This window comes from Dunckerocampus dactyliophorus, chromosome 5 (genome assembly GCF_027744805.1).
Source record: "Dunckerocampus dactyliophorus isolate RoL2022-P2 chromosome 5, RoL_Ddac_1.1, whole genome shotgun sequence".
Taxonomy (NCBI): Eukaryota; Metazoa; Chordata; class Actinopteri; order Syngnathiformes; family Syngnathidae; genus Dunckerocampus; species Dunckerocampus dactyliophorus.
Window position 1 is genome coordinate 11233608 of NC_072823.1, and position 20968 is coordinate 11254575.

The 20968-nt window shown below is 39.5% G+C and overlaps 1 protein-coding gene across 1 annotated transcript in view; it reads right to left on the reverse strand.

Annotated features, from left to right (window-relative positions):
• Nucleotides 1–20968, reverse strand: part of necab2 (N-terminal EF-hand calcium binding protein 2) — a 115898-nt gene that overhangs the window by 34079 nt on the left and 60851 nt on the right. The window contains exons 6-8 of the mRNA XM_054776020.1: nt 14756–14892; nt 14489–14613; nt 412–491 (exon numbers count right to left, since the gene is read on the reverse strand). Coding sequence (XP_054631995.1) covers nt 412–491; nt 14489–14613; nt 14756–14892 — 342 coding nt within the window. The remainder of the gene's footprint in view (nt 1–411; nt 492–14488; nt 14614–14755; nt 14893–20968) is intronic.

Genomic DNA, 20968 nt, shown 5'->3' on the forward strand with positions numbered 1-20968 from the left:
TTTCAAAAGGGATTATTTGCTACATCCCTGCCCCCAGGGCTGGATATTGACCTTAGTTATTCATAGCTTTCTCCAGTGTTCTCTTAAAGACAGCTGAGTCTGCGGGAGATCCATTAGGCTTAACATTTTCTTCACTGGACCAAACACTGTGCTCTGTTTTTCTCTTTTACAGCTCAACCCAGACCATTTCAGAAGTATTTTTTAAAATTCTTAGATTAACCTATTTTTATTTTACCTTCAATTGGAGACGTCAACATGGGAGTCAACATTATTTTTGTATTGCAGGGTCATGTCAGTCAGCTACGTGGGCACCAGCAAAGAAGCATAAGGAGCATCATTCACTAGATGAGGTCTGACACACACAAACACACACATACACACGTGTAGGCGAATGTTTGGGTGGGCTCTTACTTTATTCTCCAGTCGTCCGATGAGTTCAGCCAGGCGATTGATTTGAGCATCGAGACCCTCTTTCCTAACCTCCACTGCACCTGCAACACACACATCCACATAAAAACTATATGAATACACTTTAAAGCGCATCACTTATTTATAGATTATGCCTCCAGCTTCCGAGATAACTTGCAGACTTGCATTTTAACTCAACTTCAACCGCAATTTATTGAAGAATAAACAGGCCCTTTATGAATATCCTGTAAATCTATTTGTGACAGCTTAATTACTGTATAATCACTGAGGGTAGGGCTACTTCGAGGAAGCAGACTAGCATCTCTCCAACAAGATGTTGCAATTTCTTTTTTGTCTGCAGCAGGATTGAAGCTGTGACTGTCCAGTCACAGATTCATATTCACCCCTAAATACATATATTATATTTAGGAGTAATTGTACACACATGATCAAATATGGAGATTAGCATACGACAGTCACAGAATTTTTGCACGACAGTCCCTTACCTATTGTGTCACTTCTGAAAGACATCTGATCTTCTGGAGTGGAGTTAAGAGAAGCACTTCAGGAAGTAGAGGATATACTAGAGTCAATGTTATCCTACTGTCAAGTTTGGCCGATTAAATCTTTATTTCAAATTTAAATGAGCTCTGATCCTAAAACAGCAGGGAGTTATAACAGTATTATTTACTGCTGTTGATGGGACACTACCAAAGGCAATATTAATTTACTCAAGCAGAGAAATGTACTCATCATATGAAGTTTGGTGGAGATCTGAACTTCTAGACTGGCATTATTACAACTTGTGCAGTTTAATATAGTCACTTTACAATGGAACCTCCCCCATCCATTTAGTGCAGTCTGGTTTGCAGGACCAAATAATGCTCTCAGTTGGGCATATGCATAAAGTTGTGCCTCAATTGGATGGTGTAGCTGTACATTACGTATACATTATCCAACAGCATCACGCACCCAAAACAACATGATGTCTTCCAGGTCACATACCGTTGCAGGGATGTCCTTTCTATGGTAGGTTTTTTCAGCTAACATTTTACTAGCTGGGATGTAACAACAATGATTATTTAAAGACAATCATAAAGGAGAAGTGTGGCAAGGACACGGTGTTTCTGACGACTTCAGCGAACCGTAATAAGCAACACGACTCCCTTGTTGAAAAGATCCAGGTATGTTTAACTACTGTATTTACACATCTATCCTTATATTGAATTAATTTTTTCATGATTTTCACTCAGCTTTCTGTTGGGTGTTGCTATGCATCGCAGAGTTTTGCTTGAATTTGGTGATGTCACATCCGGTGTTTTGGTCCATTGATGTGGTCCTCCTGTCCATACAGTGGTGTGAAAAAGCGTTTGCCTCCTTCCTGATTTCATATTTTTTGTGCATGTTTGTCACACTTGACTGTTTCAGATCATCACTGAATGTTACAGATCATCAAACAAATGTAAATATTAGTCGATGACAACACAACTGAACACAAAATGGCATTTTTAAATGAACCAAGAGTACATGGCCCTGTGTGAAAAAGTGATTAACTTAACCAAGATTAATTGAGATCTATCAGTCAGGAAAAGGTTTTAAAGCCATTTTTAAAGCTTTGGGAGCAAACCACAGTGGCAAAAAATGGAACAATGGTGAACATTCCCAGGAGTCAACCAAAATTACCCCAAGAGCACTGCGACGACTCATCCAAGAGGTCACAAAAGACCCCACAACAACATCTACAGAACTGCAGGCCTCACTTGGCAGATTTGCATGGCAGAGTTCCAAGACAAAAACCATTGCTGAACAAAAATAATATTAAGGCTCGTCTCAATTTTGCCAGAAAACATCTTGATGACTCCCAAGACCTTTGGGAAAATACTCTGTGGTCTGACGAGAAAAAAGTTGAACTTTTTGGAAGGTTTGTCCCATTACATCTAGTGTAAAAGTACTGCTGTGTTTCAGAAAAAGAACATCATACCAACAGTAAAATATGGTGGTGGTAGTGTGATGGTCTGGAGATGTTTTGCTGCTTCAGGACCTGGAAGACTTGCTGTGATAAATGGAACCATGAATTCTGCTGTTTACCACAAAATCCTGATGGAGATTGTCTGGCCATCTGTTTGTGGCCTCAAGCTGAAACCAACTTGGGTTCTGCAGCTGGACAATGATCCACCTGCAAGTCCACCTCTGAAGGGTTGAAGAAAACAAAATGAAGACTTTGGAGTGGCCTCGTCAAAGTCCTGACCTGAATTCTATTGAGATGCTGTGGCATGACCTTAAAAACGCAGTTCATGCTCAAAATCATGGGAGGAAACACTTTTTTACGCCACTGTATGCCTCACTCAGGACTAGAGGCCGCTCATACACGGACCGACACCCATCCCTCAGGCGGTCACTCTGTTTGGACCCGTACTTTTGGCCGTGGACTGCGTTCACGCTTGACCAAACAAACCATAGTAGCAGAGCAAACAGACTCAAAAATGATGAGCGTGAGCGCACCCTAAATAACTTTGTTATAAACTTTACAGTGCTGTTGTTGGAGTCATTCCCTGAGTCTGTGTGTATGCAAAACACAACCAGGAACTCATTTCCAGGACTTCAGTAATGACACAAACACAAATGAACTGAGAAAACATCATTTATCATGTTCCCCACTTTTGACTGCAGTGCGCTTGTACTTCTTTGCACTCATCACCCACTCTCACCCCCACTTCACACTCTCTCCTGAGCACCCATCCGCTATTTTTCCCCTGATGGTTCTCCCACAGCTAATTGGAGAGCTGACTGCCCACTCTTCATTAAAAGCTTTAACAGACAGTCAATTAGCAGCTACGTTCCTCCACCCCCACACACAGAAACTCATCAATTAAACCAGATTCTGTGACCATGGAAGCACTAGAAATAAACGCCCAGTGGTCATTTTGATGGACTTTAAAAACAAGTGCCCCGGTCAATTATACAATTGAGTCAGGTATTACAGCCTTCGAAATGAGCAAATGGGTGAAAGGACAGGGCTCTCTACTGACTTTGCCCTCATTTATATCATGATTTGAGTTATTCCACCTTCACCCAATTTAACTTTACCAGCAGCTTAATATTAAAATCTGTCATATTCAGTCACTATGAGAATTAAAAGGCTCAATAGTGTAACTGTGTACCTTGCTGTTTTACTGTTATACTTTTTATATACAGTATGGCTTCAGAGACTCTAATTGAGAGAGGTGTAATGTCTATGTGGGACAAACTTGTCCTGTTCTACAGTATGTGTGTATCCTGTTAATACATTGCACTCATGCCATTGTGTTAACACATGAAAAGGTCTATTGAATGGAAAGTTTGAAAATGTAATGCTGTCCCCTTAGGTGGAACATATTGTGTAAGATTTGGTTGTCCTACACATAAGAGTACGTGGACCGTAATATTTAATTTACATCATAGCGTCTTTTCATATAGTCTTAAACTACACCACTCAAAAAAAATAAAGGAAACACTAAAATAATACATCCTAGATCTGAATGAATGAAATGTTCTTATTAAATACTTTTTTTAGCAGTATGCCTCACAGTCACTGTGTGCCACATGCAATTAATGCAGAATTATTGCTGCGTAGGGTTATTACTAAATGGATAGCACCTCCGCAGTTCCCATAGCAACCGATGACTAAAAGTCAACGCACAACTTATTTCAGGGACAGGTGTGGCATTGAAAGCTTGTTGCACTTCAGCATATGAGAAGTTATGCAAATAGGCACACACAAATTAAGGAAATGTTGTAAAAGTACTTGACTGCAATAAAATACAGTTGAAATGGACTCACAAAACAACCACAGGAAAAAAAAGCTGCCCTAAATATTTCCACATATTGTATATTGTTCGGTTACATGGCCAAAAAAAGAAGAAAAGTGATTGCATGTTATTATTACCATTATTATTATACATTGTCATGTGCACTGTTTTATCTCCCTAGTCTTGCCTTTCTTTCTCTACTCTCTAACCCGCTACTCTATCTCAACCATCACCAAAGTACTTGCTCATGTGTGGTTCTGTTGGTTCTTTCATGCATGCATAGTGTTTTCTTGGTCTTGATCCTGATCCACATGGAGAGTCTTGAGATAACCTGTGTTTTGAATTGGTACTGCTAGGTACTAATTAACACTGAACTGAAAATTGTTACTCAGTTGCTTAAATTATACAGAAGACACAGCCCACCATGGAAGCAAGATGAGACATTCCTGTGTTTTATTTATTTATGGTTTAAACCTTTTTGCTCTGTGTGACGGAGCGCTAGAAACAACATTAAAGTACAATAAGGATTGTACTGCTCTATGGAACTACTGTCTCTTTACTGTGCATGGCAACCTTGTTTTTGGAGGTATTTGCAATCTGAAAATTAAAGTACAACACCTAAAGACCCAACTACACACCGATATTTTAGTTTGGAGTTAAAATACTTTTGTTCCACGACATGATTGTTAAGACACCTCTCCCCACCTTTATCTCTTTAAGACTTCATTCTGCCAACAAATTTGCATCCCTCCAGCAGATATGCCAGTAGTTCTCCACCAACATCATGGCATGCGTACTGATTTTTACCAGCTGTGCAACAGTGAAATACGACTGCTTTGTTGCAGCTTCAGTCGATTACAGTAGATGTGCTGTAACAGATGTGTATGTGCCTGGAGTGCAGTGTTTTGTCTGTTAGGCTGCATTCTCTTGCATGTCAAGGAAAAGCATGCTATACTGTGGATTTTTGTTCATAGTAACGTAATTACCACATGTACATATGTACCGACAGCATGGACATACAAGACTTTTTGTCCACAGTACACTGGGTTTGTGTCTAAGAAAGCACTGATCAATGAAATGCAGCTGATTTGTAAACACTGTGGAGAGATGCACTGGACCATTGCACACAAACACTACAGGACTCAGTCACTCAGTATGGCTATAGTGGGGGATAATTTAAGTTGTTGTATTCTCTTTCCCCCACTTTCTGTCTCCTCTCTGTTATTTGTACCCAACTCATCCCCAGTGTCTTATAACATGCATTATATAATTGTGTAAGCAATGGGTTAAGCAAAAATGATTTTTATCAGCAAGAGACGCAAACCAGTCTGCAGTAGTTTAGTTCAGCTCAATATTACAAGAGTTACGCAACTACAGTACTACGAACACACCAACTTCAAGCTTCTGGCCACCTGAAAAATTCTGCAATCAAACGGTGTTTTGTCAAGCAATTATCCAACACAACTGAGGCTGACTAGTCCTTAATGTGAGGTCGTCAAAGTGAAACTTGATTATGTCATCCACGGTTGCCAACCATTTTGAACGAAATGCACATACAAATGTGCAAAATGTGCAGTAAGTGATCACTGTCATGGATGTCACTGTTCCCTCGCCTTGTTGCCCCTCAGTGACGGCATCTCCGGTTGACTCTGCTAACTCACACACAGTCCTCGCCAATAAGTGGCTTCAATCAAGGTAAAAGTGATGTTAAATGTTAATTCATCCCTTCCATTCATTGTTTGTATGCATTTCACATTGTTTTCTGCATGTAAAATTACAGTATAATTGTTTTGGGTTAACATTTTTGGGTGTCCGGAATGAATTAATTTCATTTACATTGTTTCCTATGGGAAAAATAGTTTCAGTTTTCATACGATTCAATTTTAGACGGACCCTTTGGAACAGATTAATAACAAAAACCAAAGTTCCACTGTATTTATTGGTTGACGTAAAAGGCAAACAAGTGGTTCTAGTTTGCGGCAACGTACCTGCAGTTAAATGGGTCTGTCTTGAGTGTCAGTATACCTTGAAACACGCTAAAGTGGATGAATTGAAAGGACAAGCTCAGCTCTTCGTGAAAACGTGGCAATGTTAGAAGGGCAAGTTATGTGTGAAATGAATCGATAGAAAACGAGCTTAAAGTTTGTAAAGGACTGCTTTGTTGTAAGTGTGGAGCTCCCTGCTCCCAAGTGAAATTGTTTATAAAATCCATCATGAGTTGCATCATCCTCTTGGCAACCTGACATCAGATGTCTGGCCAAAGAGAAGCCCTTCTAGCTATTCATTGTGTTAGGTGAGCAACATGAGACTACGCAACACAGATAATATCCTTTTTTCATTTTATTTTCACCACAACATGATGCAGTGCAACTATTATTGAGGTTATTATTGAGTTTGCGGTCCAGTGTAAATCTTCTGCTGCTAACTTTCACTGCATTTCATTGTTGTATTTTATAACAATAATAATCAAGTTTTATTCTATTAAATTATCATTTGTTTATTGTATCATTTGTGGTGTGGAAGGCATAAACTGTTACAAGTTAATCACTGTAAGATTCAAAGTCATTACTGGAATTACAACAGGCAAACATTGTGGATTATGTACACGGGGCTTGGAGAAATGTGTTCTCCGACAGCTAGCCGGTAGCAGCGTATAGTCACTAGCCTCTTTAGGGAGATGGAGGTTGTCCCACGGAGACGAAAGTGCGGTTTTCATGCTAGCCTGACCAAGCTAAAGGCTAGACGACGTCTCTGATTCATATTTCCGGTGATATTGAAATAACGTAGAATCTATGTTGAATTTTCAACGTTGGATCACTGAATCGACGTCAGACTTCAATGATGGTTTCACTTAAATCGCTTTCATCGATGTAGCTTAAATCCCCAGATTGCCAACTTCGTGATTTTGTCACTATATCTGGTGACTTTCCAAACCCAACGTATTTTCTCAAAAATCTTGCGACTTTTGTCGAGTTGTTGAGAGATTTTTCTGGCATTTGGAGACTTAAAGGTGAAAGCACATATTGTTCTGCAGTTTCTGTTCTCACTGAGCAGCAGCAGCTGCTGCGGAGACGTCTGCTCTGTCCCAAAGCAGCCACAAGCAGTCAGTGCACAGTGAGTTCCCGCGCCACACTGAGAGCATAGTGGAGCTCTAAGAATCCAAAGTGCAAATGAATCACACATGCGCAAGGCGCGATGCCACTGAGGTGGATCCTGCCGTTTTACAGAGCGGGATCTGCAACGTAAACGTTTATTAATCTTCATGAAATGACTACTCATTACACTCAAGCCTCATTCGGACTCAGTCATTTACATGTCAGTATGTCAGAATGTGTTAAATGGAGGACGTTGTGCGATTAAACAAACACGTAACCCAAACTGTAAGATAAAGGGTGGAGGCTGGCGGCGAGTCCAGATGTAATTATTATGCTGCCTAGATTATCAGAGGCGGTGGCTGAGATAAAAGTTATTTTATTTTCATGAAATGATGGCCAATTTGAAATGACCAAACCAATAATCATATATCTAAACGTAATTAAGGTGTTTTTACTCACTTTTTTGTCTCTCCTATGAGGTCATGCTTTTTTCCTACAGCTTCTGTTACATCATATGCAAATACAATGCAAATTTACACATACACAATGGGCAAAAAGAATCTTTTGCTGTAAATCCAGGAACTACACTTACCAGGAACTTTGGTCGAAAAGGGGCGTATGTGTGATGCTGTGTCCTTTTCGTGACATCTTCTCAGCGCTCATGCTTTTCTATACCCTTCCCTGATAGGTGACAGATGCTTGGACTCTGCGGGATGATGAACTGCCCGAGTGTTCGTCTTTGTGGTCAGCCTATTTCGAGTTTAGACACATAATGAAGGAAACGTCTGTCTATTTACTGAGTTACGAAGCTGTATTTAGGAGTAGCTATAAATTATTCCCTGGAGCGGGATTGGTGTTGTAAAATTGGATCACTGTGTCATTGTCAACAGACTGGCTCGTTTAACGCTCACACTGTATCTATGAACACACATAAGTCAGTGAGCGGGTCAAGGGCTGAACACATTTCCTGGAGTGAGTAATTTAAAGGAAGACAGTGTCAAAGAAAATATGTCTTATTTTCCCCCAGAGATAGGGTCATCAATAACTTTAGACGATACGTTGTCAAGCTTGGGGGCCGAGAGTAATCAAATAGTGAATCCTTGTGCTTTCATGTTGTAAATAAAATAGGGCTGTCAAAAATAGCGCGTTAACGGCGGTAACTATTTAATTAATTACGTTACATTTTTAGCGTAATTACCGCATACGCCTTGTGGCAAGCCACATGTCACTGTTATGACGACAGACGGCAGCACAGTGTAGTTCCCCACAGAGTCTGACGCTCTTTTATAACTTTAATGGAACCTGAACACATCAGCAGCTGTGCAATTCCAACAATGTATATGTATTTCCAACTCACAAACGCGTCTTTTGTCCCTTCGTCGTCCGAACAACACCTCCCCATTGTCACTACACGGCCGCGAGATGCATTCAGGGACACTTCAAACATCACAAGAACGTCTGTATATGCGTCTAAATAAACAGTTAAATAAACAAGTACAAATTACTGCATTTAAGTATGCTCGGAAATCCCAGAACATACACTCAAAATGTGAAATCAACTTAAATGAGGTGGTGTGTTTGAACGCAACCCCTCATTGCACATAATAAGGCGGTTGAAGTGTGATTCAAATGTTCTGCTACTCTAAAAGAAACTAGTGTTAGGTAAATAGATTTTTTAAGACGTGCTATCTTTTAGCTTGATTGAAATTTTCAGTTCATTTGGAGCCGTTAGTACATGCAAATATGTAAAATAAATTTCTTTCTTTCAATAAAATACAGCAAAAATGGGCATGTTGCAGACATCATTTCAAATGTTGATTAATCCTGATTAATTCATTTGAAACCCATGATTAATCTGATTAAACATTTCAGTAATTTGACAGCACTAAACTAAAATATTGTCACTTTCACTTTCATGTTGTCTATTGGGGATCACTACAACACACTGACGCCACATAGTTTAAAATAGAACCGCTTACATTTTATTGTGTTGCTTTGCCATACATGGGACAACAACACAAAAAGTAGCATTCATTATCAGTCTATAGGTCTGTCACACACAACCTGGCCAATTGAGGTCATAGCTCAAATCACTATTTGTTTCTTTTAAGTGCACATCTGTCACATTTGTAAAGTAATCTTTAAGCTTTCCGTGATTGCTGTTAAAGAACCCCATGGATTTTATGGATATTTTGCCCAAAACACCAGAGGAAGCTGGGGTCAAAGGTCATGTCAATGCATTTTAACAACAAGCGGATGCAATTTTCTTTACTAATCAATTGTTGCTTTTTGCGGACACACAAACTCACTTGTGTATACACCAGTTATATATCTAGATTTTCTTCTTCCCTCTCCCTTCCCTATCATTCCTTTATCATGGCTAGGCAGCACAGTCATGCTTCAGTATGAAATAATTTGTCATTCATAGTGTAGCGTGTGTGACAGAAGTTAATGTTCTGTTCTTTGATAGGCTTCTGTCACGTGGCTGTTTGAGAGAAAAGAGCGGCAAATAATAAAACATGATTTATTGAAAATATTTTGCTCTGGTGCCACAAAATAATATTTTCCTCCTCTTTGTCCTACTCTTGAACCGAAGATTCATTTAGCCGGTTAACTTCTTCTTCTATTGTTTATTGGCGATGAGCAAGCAGCTCACACAGTTCGCTAGTTTGCTAGCGACTATTGACCACAACAGGAAACGGCACGAAGGAGATTGATTGACAATAGTCTACAGCCAATCAGGACGCAGAACACAATGGTAGGGTTCTCCCTTAGCCAATAAGGACTGTTGTGGCTCTATATTTTGCCCGCTATTATCTACCGTGCTCGTACAGGCACATACCACATACTGAGACAAAGTGGCGCTGCACATGTCTTCAACTCTCACATGAGTATACAACACCCTCCACTGGTAGAAGTAGTAAATACAGTAACAGACACATACAACAGAGCACCTATAGAGCACCTATAGATTGTTCTAACAACCACAAGGATGCAGAAAACAATGCGTGTTCATACGCTGTTAAAAAAAAAGCAATTATACTTAAAAAAAACTGCGAAACAGCGAATCCGTGAAAGGTGAAACGCGATGTAGTGAGTGAACACTGTATTTAACAGGTTTAACAGGTTTTATTTATTGCTTTCTTTATTTGTTTTCTTTATTGCAAGCAGCCCCATCTCCTGTAAAGATGTGTCATTTAATGTGATCATTCCTCTGTGGAACACACGTAAACAAGATGGCCGCGGCGCGCCAACATAAACCACGTTACGCCCACAAAGGCTGACTGAGGAGGAGACATCTCTGGTAAGTAGATGTATTTTACTTAAAGGGTTTTGTATTTTTGTCATTATTTTAAATATTTATTGTGAATTTCTCCAGATGATGTTGTAGTGTAGATGTTTGGAGTTGTCTGAAGCATTAATCACTGTGCCGTTCTATTTCCGCTTGTCACATTTGGCTGAGCACCAACTTTGCAAGCACTGGTGTACCGCCAGTCACAGGTGGAACTGAGTCACTAACTCCAAGTTACTCGCAGTAATCTAGGGCTACGTTCACACTGGAAGATACGATGCCCAATTGGCATTTTTTTTCTTAAAATCCAATCTCTATTGTGGTCGGCATCCGGGAAGTGACGCACATGCGCAAAAGCACACTGTCACACACTTTGCAGTATGTTTATGGAAGTAAATATTGCCTCAATTTGTTTCCTCCTTGGTGCGTTTGTGGCAATTTCAAGGATTTTGTGCAACGGGAATTAAAATTTCTTTACCAAATTATTAAGATCAAGAAAAAAAAGGGCAAGACTTTTGGCAATGGCAGTTCAGAAAACTTGATGCTACATCTGTTCTGAGGAGTGTGTGCGTGGATGTCGGAGCCATGAGCGGTGGGACGTTGACATGAGCCGCTTCTAATTAATTTTCGAATGACAAGAACTACTTTTGCCTACATCGGTGAGTACCTTTTATTCAAGTCTCACACAACCACGCACCTTTCGATGATGTATAGGTTGCATATATGCGACCTCACTGTTCAGACTGCACAAGCTTGGATACATGTTGGATTTAAATCTACATACGAATGAGGTCTGAGTCGCCTTTGAGAAAATCTGAATTGTAGTGCTCACAGTGACATGAAAAAATCAGAAACAACCCTAAAATAATCAGAACTGACTTGCAGTGTGAAGGTAGCCTACGTCAGGTGTACCGGTGACTATGTGCTCAAAGATAAGGGTCTTATGTTATAACCATTCCAGTGTTGGTACTGTATCAATTTGGCAATTTCTTTTAGTGTCCAGAGTTCCAATCTCTTTTACTGCCTGTATGGTGCAGTGCCTAAAATGCTTGCACGCTGCATGGGCAATTGTCGTTCAAATCCCCGCCATGGAGAATTTTTGTTATTGTTTATTTGTTTTGTGATATTGGCTCTCACAGTGTCTGGTGAAAAAAAAACAAAAAACGGTTCAGTAACAAATGAAGGCCCTGGTACCAAATGCACCGCCTGCCACTGTAGGAATTCAAGTCAGCAGTCATCGCCAAGATTGTATCGGCTTCTAAAACAGACTAACACATCATTTAAAGGCTCAGGAAGCCTTTCGAGTTAATTTGCTGATTGGAGTGGTTGTTAATAAATAATTTTTTCACAATATTTTAATTTTATGAGGTACAGTGGAACCTTGGTTAGTGTCAATAATTAGTTCCAGAAAGTCTGTCTCTAACCAGAAGAAATATTGTAAATCCAATTAATCTGTTCCAAAAAGCCAAAAAATGTGAACGCAAAACACGTTTTTATAGCTTTAGACTTATAGTTTTACATGGAATAAACAATTCCAAATGCATATGAATGATGAATGAAAGGGCTACATTATCATTTAAGGTACTGATTTTTTATGTGACTGTTCCCAAAGACACGCTGTGGCAGCGAGACAACACACGGACACCATCTTCCAGTTTTGTCATGAGTTATTTCTTGAATTTAATAGTGTTTCTCACCTAGACCCAAAGAAAGTTTCAAGTGCCAGCATTTTGATAAAGAAGATGGAAAAACTCAAATGAATTTAATTGAATTCAAGAAATAACTCATGACAAAACAGGAAGATGGTGTCTGTGTTGTCTCTAGCGGCCACATTGTGTCTTTGGAACACTCACTTCAAGAATCACATCTTCAATGAAGGTAAAAGTAACCTTAAATGTTAATGTATCCCTTTAATTCATCCAACCGGTAAATGTATGTACCGTAAACTGAGGCAAACTTTTGGTGTAAATGTTCTACTTTAACTGAAAAACACTCCTTGATAACCAGGGCGAAGGCTAACTGAAGTTCTACTGTACTGAATTTGGGGGTTTTATTAACTGTAAGCCATAAAGGTGACAATTATACGAAACAAATAATACTATTTATTGCAGTGTTTAGTGATTCTCTATAACATATGAGTTTAAGTTTTTAAATTTAATTACTGAAATGAACTTAAATGATCTTTTCCATGATAATTTATTGAAATGCACCTGTACATAGTAACTGTAAGGGGGCAAAAGGTAAAGGGGCAGGTGCATGAGCGCCATGTAGGTGTATCTGTGCACATATGACAATGACATACAGCTTACCTAAAGTCATTAACTGACCTTTGTATGTGTTCTCTTCCCCTGTAAAGTTCCTGATCGGATAACATGATGCCATTTGTCTAACTGGTTGCTACATTTCAAGTAATTTGCAACTTGGAATTCAACCTAAAATCCATCCATTCATTTTCTGTATTGCTATTGACAAGAAAATAAAGCCTAAATGTCAAACAAGAATTCTGTCAGGATTCCTCCAGATCCCTCCTCCCCTTGTCCACTCCAACACTTTGCATTCCTTTATTACAGTGCCGTTGTATAACTCCTTTAAAGGCCCTGATGTGGAATCATCGCCATACCATCTTTGACGGCATCCCTTAAAGGCCCACCCAGAAACGGAGGAAACGTCACCAGATTGTTAACTCTCTAGTAGTAATACCGGTTTTCTTCAATGTTTAAGGAAGACTGTTTGTTGGTGTTTTTTGACAAATTTAGAGCACAAACAAAAAATGATCTAACAAAAAAAAGCAGGATTTTCACATAATTTCTTCAGCAGATATGCCAAAAAAAATGGTAATGTTGACAAATGGACTTTAAAAAGATAAAGCGGCACACTATCACTTCACCATCACTACATGTTTTTTGGTTTTTAAATAATATTGTAGTGTTAACCACTAGCTAATGCAGGAAGAGCGAGTGAAGACCTAATACAGGGAGAAAGAGCGCAATAATTGTTTTGCACATCCTCAAACTGAGTGGCCATGCTTTGTTTGAGCTTCTGTAAGCTTTCACAACTACTGTATATCCATTTGTAGTTATTGCCTTGACTTATCACACTTTATGTTCTGCCTTGTGGTCTAAATGAGTCAGCTCAATACAGCATGTACTGTAGTTAAAAAGCCCAGACACAACCAAGGATGTGTCAGCAATTTTGTGTTTCCTGTTTGTGTTAAAAGATATCATATCATTAAGTATCTCCATATCAGTAAGTATCAGTAATCTGTATTGGTCAGCGGAAAACAGAAAAAAGACCTGCCATTTTAACAACTTTGCATCTTTTTCACCAATCGACCAGAAATTCCCATGAGTCACTGCCTTCTCATGGACCATTTCTCACTGCATACATCGAGTAATCAATGCTAACCAACAGAGATCTACACAATTAATCTTCAGTCAAGTAGACAAACAGACAACATGGACTGACTGCTGCAAATGTGAGGGACAGACTGGAAAGATGAGGCCCACAGAGGCTCACCCTGGCCAGTTTATTAGGAAATTTCTAAAAGGAAGCAAATCAGGAATACTGTATGTGCATATAGCAGGCAACATAAATGTCTAATAGCCGACATTCACTAAAACCAAGCCTACACAGTATCAGTGTGTGTTGATGTGACTTTAAGTTAATTTTGGAGTTATGGGTTTTATCATGATTTTGATCATGTAACGTCATCAAACATGGCACATGGCATAAATTCATGTGCGCATCTGAGTTAAGTGGATGATAAACTGCTATGTGTCATTTCAGCATCCTCCTAATGACTGTAGGTGTGAAGGCAATCACATGATGGATGATTCCAACCATGAATTATAAGGAGCTGAGCATGTGTGTGTGTGTGTGTGTGTGTGTGTGTGTGTGTGTGGCACCTGAGGTGGTGTTGATGGTCCTGACAGCCTCCCTGGCACTGATTCTGTTGTTTGGCGGATAATCCGGGACAACATTTTCATGGCGCTTCTCTGACATCCGAGGACTCGTCTTGGCAGGAATATGACTGAAACGGAATGGAAACACAGTAACTGATTTTACAGCTTAACCCATCAACAGTCTTCAACAGGAAGTCTTCACCATCACCCACGTTTGAACAATATGCAATCACACATGTTGTTCACATGCACATTGCACCACCAGCTTACCCTGACTGGCTGTGCTGCTCATCAATGGCGTCCACTGCACTCTCCACAGAGTTCAAGAGGGACTGGATCTGATTGGCTGACTCCTTCAGTAGAAAACGGGTTACAAACTGCTCCACGTTTGTTCCTCTCTCATAAACCTGGTGATGAAGAAGCATTGGTTTGGTTATGTATACTCACATCTTTTTGCATTTTTTTTTCTGTGAGGACGGACTGAAAAGAGCTCTGCACAGAGCTCAACATTTTGGGACTATTTCAGCACTTTTCCCCACCACAGATCTCGACCATAATATTTACACTGTTCACCTCTGTCTCATCCATTCTATCGCTGTACATTGTAGCACACATCTTTCTGAATTCTGCTCTTCCATCCATATTACTGTTGGAGGTCGTTTCAGAGTGGTCAGAATAATAACGCTCCACAGCCTTTACTATTTCACAGTACACTTACAAAGAAAAACCCTGTGGGATCTGTGCATCTCAGATTCATTTTTGCGGAGATCAAACATAAACCCAATAAACCCTTCAGTCTGACCTGGGGGGGTGTTCTGCGAAAGTGGCTCAAACAACCCAGGTTTAGTGCTCAAGATGCAGCTCAACAAAACCTAAATTCCCCAAACAGAACTTAACGGTACTGCAACGGTGGTAACTTTGTCAAGTCCGGTTCTCGGCTTTGTTCTCAGTGCGTATTTACATAACGGGGCGTTTGACGTATATATCAGGGTTCACCAACGTGGTGCCCGCGGGCACCAGGTAGCCCCCCACGACCACATGATGTGTCCGCAAGCCTGCTTTTCATTCAGGTTTTCAGTTAATAATGAAAGAACAGTAGAAAGAAATGCATTCTGAAATACAAAATGTGAGTTGTGGACACCAGCATTTTGTTAATGTTCTGGTAAAACAAGCATATTCGCTTTGTTTGGGTTTAAAATAAGCTTTGAAAATAAATGTTACAAAAATGAGTAGCTCTTGGCCATTTTCATTGTGGAAAAGTAGCTCTCACAAGGAAAAACGTTGGTGACCCCCGGTATATATTATTCGACATCCGCTCAAAAATGTAGCCTTCCTGGCTGGTTGGTGTATTTTACAAAAAATGAGTAAGCATTATGAGGAGTTCCCAAAGGATTATGACTGCTAAAAGCAATGCTAAAAGCAACACCAATAGAGTGAGGGAAGGACCGCTGACAGAATAATGCTGACCGTGTAACGCTAAGTTACATAAATAAGTTAACATTGATTTAATATACTAACCATACCCAACTCGTCTTTTCATTTACCAATGCTCAACATTGCACAACTTTGACATTTTAACACTTACCCATTTAAATAATAAATAAATTGGAGCAACAAATGTCTTTTTTCATCTTTGAAATATGTCTTCTTGTTGTGTCTCATTGTGACCACTAGATGGCAGTGTTGAGGTGTTTTGTGGCGACCTTTTTAATTTTTTTGTTATAATAAACAAGTGTTTCCTTCCAGTTGATCGATGCCTCAGAGTGCTTATTTCTCCAGCAAATATTATAATATAAGAAGACTAACGGGCTGAGTATTCACACAGGACTGCTGTGACATATACATCTGCTAACATTGGCCTAATTATCTTCAAATTAGCTAAACAGTGAAACAGTGGCACTTTCATAGCCGATTTTAAGATCAAAGCCTGGGTTGGTTATGAGTTCAGGCCAAGTTACCATGGTGACACAGCCGCTTTAAAAGAGAGCTACCTTCACTAAACAGGCTAACCCACTAAACTCGCTTCCCGGAACACCCCACTGATCTGTTGATTCTGATTCTTCTCAGGCATATGGAAAGACACTCTCTACATAGGGAAGTAGTCTTGTAGTGTTTATGCATTCATAATTTAGCTTGTAGCAGATGTGTGCTGAATATCCAATAACTAATAACTGTCCTTAAGATGAAGCAAACAAAAATGCTTGACACAAGCAAAACAACAAGCTAAACATTAACGCAACTAATCTAAAAATAGTAATGCATCATGCTCTGAAATACAGGTAATTAGTACGAAGAAAAGCATTGTACATAAATTTGAAAGGTGTTGTTGCAAGGATGCTAAAGGTAAAACAACACCAATGTTGGAGTTGATGTCACCATTGCAATGTCTGCCACTAATTTGTCCCTGTGTAAAAATAAATGCCAAGCACTTAATATTCATCACAATTAATTGGTAAACGTGATGGTGTCAAGGAAAGCGGGCCAGGCTTCTTTGCAACTGTTGACTATGTTGCTTTGATGCTTGCATGGAGGGCATTCCTGTAATTTTTTTTCCTGCTTGATGGTAAACTGAAACAAACCACATAACTTTTTATGTAATTAGAAAAATGCTAATGTGGCCCAGGGTGAAAATGAATTTGACATGCCCGTTTAATATTTTTGTACATCAAGACATGAAGTAAGCAACCAAAAAAAGTAGTTCACACATGTTAAGCCTGTTAGAACCGCACATGGAAACGTCACTATCAGCAAAGGCCATAATTGACTACATTTGCACTCCAGAGAACGGAGTCAACCAGTCATGTCAGCTTTACTGTCAGAAGTCACAGTGCAGTGATTCAGTAAGACAATTAAGGTTCCTGTGCAGTCAGCCATTCTCTGCTGCTCTCTAATCAAAGACAAATGCTCCCAAGAGACACACATACACACAAGCCACATTGACTTCTATTATATCAGTTGATGGCTTTTACAAAAAGGTGTACGCAAAGGTCCACACACCATTGACCATGCATCCAACATATAAACATGTAAACATAAGGTCATGTCAAGAAAAGTCACTCATTATGGTGTCGCACTTATGAGGGTTATTCAGCACAAAATGTAATGATACATCCTGAGGAAATTCATCCGCAAAGTGCGATTCAGTATTAATAAATAATGAGGAGAAGCGGCATAGAAAATGGATGGATGTAATATTTTCATAGTTAGCACATAGACAACCTGTTTATGACCTTTTACATTTTTTTACATGATTAGAGCCCTGTAGACATTAAATAACACCCCATAGTCGCCTTTATACTCATATTACCTAATATAGTAGACATGATAAGCAATAATAAGACATAATAAGTCACCATTAGCATTAGGAAACTTCCTTGTTGTAGTATCTTGGACGCTGCTTTAACAAGACATGTCATGTCGGACTCTTCAACTGACTTAATGCAGGTAATGTCCCATCAATGTAACATTATCAACGCCTAGTAGTGACCAGAATACTACAGATGACTTGTCTTTCAATATTTTTGACTAACAATAGTCCGTAGTCATGAAACAGCAATCATTTATTAATTAATACATTTTTGGAAAACCGCAATGGAGCAAGGTAGCAATTGCGAACCGCGATGTAGTCTGACTGACCCACTGATGACTATCATGCTGGGATTAGACTTGCAAAAAGGAACGCTCGTCTAAACCAACAAATCTTAAGGATAATTGTATATTGGGTCGTTATCTTGAGGGGATTATGATTGCATTACAGATCCTTTTTGCAGAATTAATCACAGAATGAAACTACTGATTTATTCTCAGTGCAGACTCCAATTTGCTCTGATTAGAAGTAACGAGCTTGGTTTGATGTTTATGGTTTTATAAACTACAAGAAGCTTGATAGATGATAGAGGTCAGCTTTTCCAGCAGGTGAAACAGACCTAAAACATTTTCTATTGCATTATCACAATTGTGTTTGCTAAGGTCAAAGTAATGCCCCCGGGTCCTATTATCCAGAACAGACAAATCAGATAGAGTTTTCAAATAAACTCTGTTGCCCTTTTGATTGATGACCATTTGGATCTCATTAATGTCATCCAGGAAACATCAGGCTATATTTAGCCACGTTAAAAACGGTGTTACCTCCACCAAGCACACATCATTAGAGAGGAGATCATGTTAAGGGTCATGGCTGTTTTTGTTGATAAGTATTTGCATGACTGTAAGGTCGATGAGGGAGTCTAAATGCGAGTATGCATGGTTGTTGTTTGTAGGTATGTTATAATATCGGCCAACCGATTATTATTATTATGAAAATGAAATATCAAATCATATCAGTATCGTTTTTTCTGCCGATAATGATATTGAGTGAGACCCAATTAAACTGTACCGTGCTCAGTCTGTCTGCGGTGTGGAATTCTTTCCAAGTTTTTGGCCCCACCTACATCGTAACACTGACTACTAATGAGGAACAGGACCACAAAGCAGCTGCACAGCGCCCCAATTAGGAAACAGAAAACCAAAATAAGAGCGCAAAACAGGAAACAGCATGAAAACTAATACTACTAAACTAAAACTAAACTAAGTCCAACCTGTCATGTGGAACACATCCTTCAATACTTCTAATCTAATATCACACCTCAGGAAGAATCACTTGGAGTCACACTCTGTGTTTTGGCACTTTTTCGATAACTTGTATTGCATATCGCAGTATTTGTCGTATTTTGTGAAATGTGTCCAGTACAAGAAGCATAATATATTCATTTTGCGACATTAGTTTGAGGGAAGAGCTTCTGCCGATACTGAAACCGGTTGATTGAGGTTGGTATAGATATAGGTAAAAGTAATGAAGCGCTGGACAGTATCAACTATTAGTAAGAAAGCTACCGTCAAGCATCTCGAGTTTGTCTACGTGGGCACTCTGATTGACTGGCGACCAGTCATAGTTTTGTCACGTATTCTGCAGATGAGCCTGACCATGGCATGTAAGCACAAATTGACAAAGTAATGTAAACATGCGCTTGTTTTTCCGATATGATGGTCGGACACCAAATGTGTTAATGTTAGCATCATTTTTAGTGCAAACAAAACATCAGATCGTTAGCGTGAGACCTTTTCATTCTCTAATTTCACTCTTTAAACCTTTTAACAACCGAAGTTGACTATGTGTGATACTTTAAACCTAACCATTTACACTTGCATCCTATGCTACAATACAACATTGCATTTTGTAATTTCTCGCCACATACAAAGCACGCAGGGAAAACAGCATCATCGGCAGTGAAGACAAAACAATGCATGTCCATTCAGGATTTAACTCTTCCGAGATTTTACTTTTTAGGGATGCATTCATGGTTATGGATAGCGCATAGGGTAGCACACTCAATATACGTATTTGTCATGTCTTCCTGCACACACTGACCTCATCCCTTCATCCAATCAGCAGTCAGAATACAATGTAGATGCAGTCGGATGGAACACGGATACTTCAATTTTTTTTCTCGAAAATACACATTTCCTCCACTTCAATCACACGCCAAGGCATGGCAGCCGCAGCTGCCAACCCCTGGCCTAGGAGGTAATGGTAAATGGTCGTTCATTTGCTTTTCCACCTTCAAGGCACCCAAAGCACTGCTAGCATATTTACCCATGGATTACGCAGCATCAGCAGGCAGCAACTGGGGCTTCAGTATCTTGCCCAATGATACTTCGACATGACCACGGAGGATCGACCCACAACCTTCAGGTTGGGAGACAACCACTCTACCACATGAGTCATGCTGCCCAGGATTTTTCTAAATGGATTATAATCCACTAAAAAAGAAAAGACTTTTAGGTGTCATTCCGAAGAAGAGATTTATTATATATTTCATGTTATATATTATATTTATTATTTACATTTATTAATTAATACATATTATTAGTATAATAGTGTAATTATAATATAAATATAATATACATTTAATTAGATCTAATTAATTATATTTATAAATAAGTATGAATATTTTATGAATATTTATTTTTATATTATAATTACATTATGTTGCACCATGATAGCGCTCCATCTTGCCCCCCTCGCATGTGTCTATCACATAGAATCCCCCTTAGCCAAGTGTGTCCCTCGGGCCCAGCTAAAAAACCTGAGATAGAAACCCTGTGATCTATAATTCACACATATCGCTGACCCAGGAGAATACTGTATACTCGGCCCCTAACAACAACCTGGTGATTAGCTACTGTATGTAGCATTCTTAGCATCTGTGTGTACAGTGTGTCTCTGAATGTCAAAGCAGGTAGGCTGAAAGTCAAGTGATTTTTTTCAACATGGCCTTCAATGACAACACCTCTCACATTGCTCATTACAAAGCAGACGTGACATGATGAGATCGGATGAATTTAGTCCGGATGCCTCCCGGACGCCTCCCTGCTGAGGTATTCTAGGCATGCCCAGCCAGGAGAAGGCCCGGGGGCAGACCTAGGACACGCTGGAGGGATTAT